The following is a 4,786-nucleotide window of genomic DNA, read 5'->3' as shown; positions in this document are numbered from 1 at the left end:
TGGGGGTAAGTCAGGGGGGTATCGGCCGGGGGGGGCGCGGTGGGTCTCTGGGGGACGGGGCGGGAGGTGGGGGTATCGGCCTGCGGGGGGCGGGGGGGGCGCGGTGGGTCTCTGGGGGACGGGGCGGGAGGTGGGGGTATCGGCCTGCGGGGGGCGGGGGAGCGCGGTGGGTCTCTGGGGGCGGGGGGCCCGCTCCGGGCTGCCCCTCTCCGCCCAGCCGAGCCGCGCCGCGGGGGAGCGGAGCCGGCACTGGCTGCCTGACGTCACCGGCCGGGCTGGCGATAGGCTGCGCGCTGAGCTCCCTGAAGCGGCGCCGGCTCCGGCTCTGCCCGCTTCATTCGGCGCCTTCTGCAGCCTCGGCGAGCGCGCGGCCGGGGGCTCCCTCCAGCCACAGGCAGCGCAGGTAAGGCGCGTGCCCCGCCCGTGCGGCCCCGGGCTCTGCTCTAGCCGCTGCCGGAGCCCGAACTTCGGGTGCCGCCTGCCTCGGGCGGGCTGGGCAGCGCGCCTGGGACACCGGGGCTCCCGCGGCGGCGGCGGGGGGTGTCATTGGCAACTTGTTGGGAAATGCCCGGCAAAGCTGGCCCCGTGCGGAGCCGATCAGGTGCCGCCGCATCGGTGCATCGCTCCCCCGTCCCGTCTTGGGGCACGGCCAGCATCGCCTCGGGCCGGCAGGGCTGCAGACAGCCCGAGTCTTCAGTCTAACCAGGGGGCTGGGGCTGGTCTCTTTCAGGGGCGCTGGGAACTCTGCGCTGCGCGTGGTTTGTCAGCAGGGCAGCATCCCTCAGCGTGCCAGAGTTTAGACGACTTTGTACCCTGTTGGGGCTGGAAGGAGGGTGGGGGGCTGTGGTGGCAGCTGGTGAATTGTGTGTTTATTGGTTTGGGTCCCGAACACTGATTCTTCTGGGTCCCTTTGCAGGCTTGATCCTTCACCTGACATTTCCAGAGAGCGAGCTGCAGCCAGTGCATTTCCAGTCAGTGCAAACCCCCAGCCCGGAACCAATTCAAATTCTAGCATCTGCAGGGAGAAGAGGAAGATCCTCGTCTTCTTAAGCCTCCTCAATGAGTGCCAAGCTCTCCAAGCAGTTGAGGCTGTCTCTGCCACCTTGTCTCTTGAACAGGACATCTGCCTCCTCCAATGCCAGCAGCACCTGCATCGCGCATGTGGGGCATCTCTTTCAGTCCTTCTCTTCCACTCTGGTTTTAATCGTCCTGGTCACCCTCATCTTCTGCCTGATCCTCCTCTCCCTCACCACCTTCCACGTCCACAAGAGGAAGATGAAGAAGCGGAAAATGCAGAAGGCTCAGGAGGAATATGAACGGGACCACTGCAGTAGCAGCAGCCGCCCCGAGGCAGGTATTCAGGGAGAGACACCCCCTGGAAGAAACCCCCGGCTGGGAAACTCCACGCAGGACTCGGGAATCCAGCGCCCGTCTCCCCCGGAGCCCCGGAGCGCTCACCCAGCAAGATCTTGTTTGGACACAGCTAGTGCGGGGCTCCTGCAAACCGTGGTATTGTCATGATTATTTTGAGGGGGGGACCTCGCCAAGGCTCTGTTTGGTGTTTGTAAATACTCCAGTGATGTTGTAGGCTCTGAAAAGAAAAGTTGTTAATTAAAACGAACGAACAAACCCACAATTCAAGCGCATGACAAATCACGCTGCGTTTCTCATTGACTGTGCAAGGAAAGGATGCGTCTTTTTAACGGAAAAGAAGCTGCACAGTGCTACCAAATATACAGTCATCTGCCCGGAGGCGTGGGGGTGGGAAGATCCCAGTGTGATGCACAGAGTTATCATAAGGATAGAGAAGATATTTCCCCCCATTCCTCTCCCTGGCGTATCACTCATTGTGTTATAAACCAACCATTTAGATTGGGGGAGGGAGGGCATGGCACAGGGTGAGAGACAAAGAAAGAGTGATCTGAACGACACAGTGGGATCCTTAATCTCTCAAACAAAGGAAACGAGTGCAGATCATGGTGAAAGGCAGGGACCTTTTATCAGGGGCGGAGAAGGACCCGATCTTTCTGTAGGGTCTCTTCTTTTGCATCAATAACTCTCTCCAAAGACTGGATTTTGTTTTCTTTAGAAATGTCCTCCCCTGGTTGAGTGCAAATAAAACTGCAGCCCTCCCTCTCCTTGCCCACTCCATGCTAAGCCCCTTCTCTCTCTCTCTCTCTCTCTCTCTCTCTGTGCAGTAGCCAGTGGCCCGTGTGTCCCGAGGTTTGAAAGCAGCCTAGCAGTGCTTCTTATATGGGAGGCAGCAGGCTGTTACGTCTTTTCCCCTACACCCACTCCAAGTCACTTTCCAGTGTAATATTTCATTCATTCTATTAAACCTGGAATAAGGAATCTTTTTTTGTAACAGAGTACTACGTGAGGTGCAGTAGTTTACCCCATCAGAATGTTTGATTATTTATTTTAAAGAGGTGTGCCCTTGTCATACCTCCTGTTGGTACTGAAGCAAAATGTTGTTCTGTACTATGCACTGTACACTGTATATTCCTCTTCGTTTATAGCTTTTACCCATTGAATAATGAATTCAGCAGCAGTACAGATCTGGCTTCTACTTTTTAAGGCATTTTTATATCTTCTGAACCTGTACTAGATTGTTATGAATATCTCTGCTTCCCCCAGGCCCCAAACAAAACCCTAATGGATGTGTGAAAATGCCCTCTATTAAATCATGGTTAATATTTCGAAAGAGGCTGATGTAGATCTCCCAGGAAAGGACCAGCAGTTATTTGACTATGGAAGGAAGTGTCTGAGTGGCTGCTTGTTACTGTATGTATTAGGGGAATGCAAGGCCAATTTAATTACAGTAAATGCAGCTTTGACTAAACACTTAACCAGTCACCATGACTTGCAAACTGTGCCTTAACAGAATGGCCCAATCTAAACTTTGAAACCTCTCCTGGTGGTAGTATTAGATCAGAGGTGATGCTCTTCTGTCCATGTTAATAAATAGTAAACACAAAGACAAAAAATAATCCAAGAGGATGTTTTCCAAGATACAAACTAGAAATAAATACCTGCTGGATGTAATTTCCAGCTATCTTTAATTTACGTTCTCTGTAGAATCCCCTCTCCTCTCCAAATCCTGGTGGAAAGGATGGATGTTATGTTTTAAAAAATGTACACAGTGGGAGCTGTTGGAGTAATTAATGGGTGACCAATACAGTTGGTTAAATTAAAGACGGAGAAATGTGGTGTTGGGATGGGACAGTGCAAATACCAGTAAATGGTCTATCTAATCCCATTACAGCAGCAAAATGCAGAGGTTGTGGTACTGTGTATCTATTCCATATTTCTTCTGTTTCACTTCTTGCTAATCAGATGAGAAATCTCTATTGAGCTAGAATCTGTGCATCCAGCATCTTAGGCAAATGCTCTTATCATCCAACCAAAGTTCCTGATCTATCTGCTCAGTTCAGTGGGGTAAAATATGTCTAGTTAATATTTTTACATTGCAGTTTGATGAGACTGGCATCTGATTCTCATCGCAGCTATGATCAGCTGCGAATGATTATTTTGTTCTCTTTGGGTAAGAAAGCAAGCTATCCCATTTTTTCCAGTGTGGGATAGGTGAACTTTTGTATTTGACCCCTTTGTACAATTGCATCTCATTAATGAACCATCATGGAATAATTAAGAGAATTCAGTGAACAGCAGCGGAGCTTCCTGGTTATTTGTGATCACCACTAAACAGAAATAGTACTTTTTCCTTCCTTTTTTGTCTTTTTAAACAATGTATGATTTTCAATTTTGTAAAAGCAATAAGATGTTTCACATCACTTCAGTGCATTTCTGGTTGATGATTCCGCTCCCCTAGTGTCTGAAGTCATTCACTCTTCCTTTTGCCTTATGTACTCAAGGCATGCAATAATTCCCCAGAAGTGTACTCCTGTCATACCTTATTGCGATTATAAAATTGCCCTATTTTTGGAAGAAAAAGGAGGGGGGAGAGAGAAAGAGAAGCCTGGTGTGTGTGTAAAAATTCTGTTGCCCCTAAAAGTAGTTGCAGAAATGTATTTAAGTTTTAAAATCTCTCACATTTAAAACGCTACCTTCTGTTTAATTAGCTTAGATTTAAATTTTTAATATAGCTGTATTTATGTAAATATATGTAAATTATATGGTCTATGAGTAAAACTTGATACTGACTTTAATTTTCTCAGATCTGTGAACTTTTTGGTTTAACTTAAGGTTTTATACAAAAAACAAAGTAAATTGAGTTATACAAGATAGGAGAAGTTATAATTGCTCATTACCATCCTGAATTACTTCCCGGACACTGATGTAGCATAAAGTACTGATTTCACAAGATTTAATTGAACAGTTTCAGGAGATCAAGTTGATATCAGCAAGCTATGTAAGTTTTCATTTTTATGAAATAATAAGCAATCTGGGGAATAAATGTGGATTTTTAAAAAAGGGTTTTATGCATAGAGGTTGTCAAATCAATTGCTTCAAAACTCTACAGCTACAGCTAAACTTCTGCACTTAGGATTCAGTATTAATAAGGCTGATGGTAGTTCTCCCCGCTGCCAAAATAAAAAAAAACCCAAACCCAAAGCCTAGAAGGAAATGGCTTACATTAACTCTGTTGGATTTCTAAGGCAAATGCCCTCAACTTATTGTGAATTTGTTAAAGGGTTTTGAATATATATATACAATTATTTATATATCGACCGATTTTTTGTATCATCTTTCATATACTATATGAAAAAGATGGAAGTGAAAGTTGCTCCAATCTATGTTAACAAAAGATTAATAGCAGGTCTAT

General features: G+C 47.2%; 1 protein-coding gene across 1 annotated transcript; it reads left to right on the top strand.

Annotated features, from left to right (window-relative positions):
* Positions 1-319: 319 nt before the first annotated feature.
* C1H11orf87 (chromosome 1 C11orf87 homolog) lies at positions 320-4,581 on the top strand. Its single transcript, XM_050928545.1, has 2 exons — positions 320-403; positions 917-4,581. Exon 2 carries the CDS (start codon positions 1,060-1,062, stop codon positions 1,519-1,521), a length of 462 nt encoding a protein of 153 aa, XP_050784502.1. The 5' UTR covers positions 320-403; positions 917-1,059; the 3' UTR covers positions 1,522-4,581.
* Positions 4,582-4,786: the final 205 nt, after the last annotated feature.

Source organism: Gopherus flavomarginatus, chromosome 1, assembly GCF_025201925.1.
Source record: "Gopherus flavomarginatus isolate rGopFla2 chromosome 1, rGopFla2.mat.asm, whole genome shotgun sequence".
Taxonomy (NCBI): domain Eukaryota; kingdom Metazoa; phylum Chordata; order Testudines; family Testudinidae; genus Gopherus; species Gopherus flavomarginatus.
This window is presented reverse-complemented; position numbering and strand designations above follow the sequence as displayed.

Coding starts and splice junctions, on each gene's coding strand:
- C1H11orf87 (XM_050928545.1), top strand. CDS start 1,060: ATGAGTGCCAAGCTCTCCAAGCAGTTGAGGCTGTCTCTGCCACCTTGT.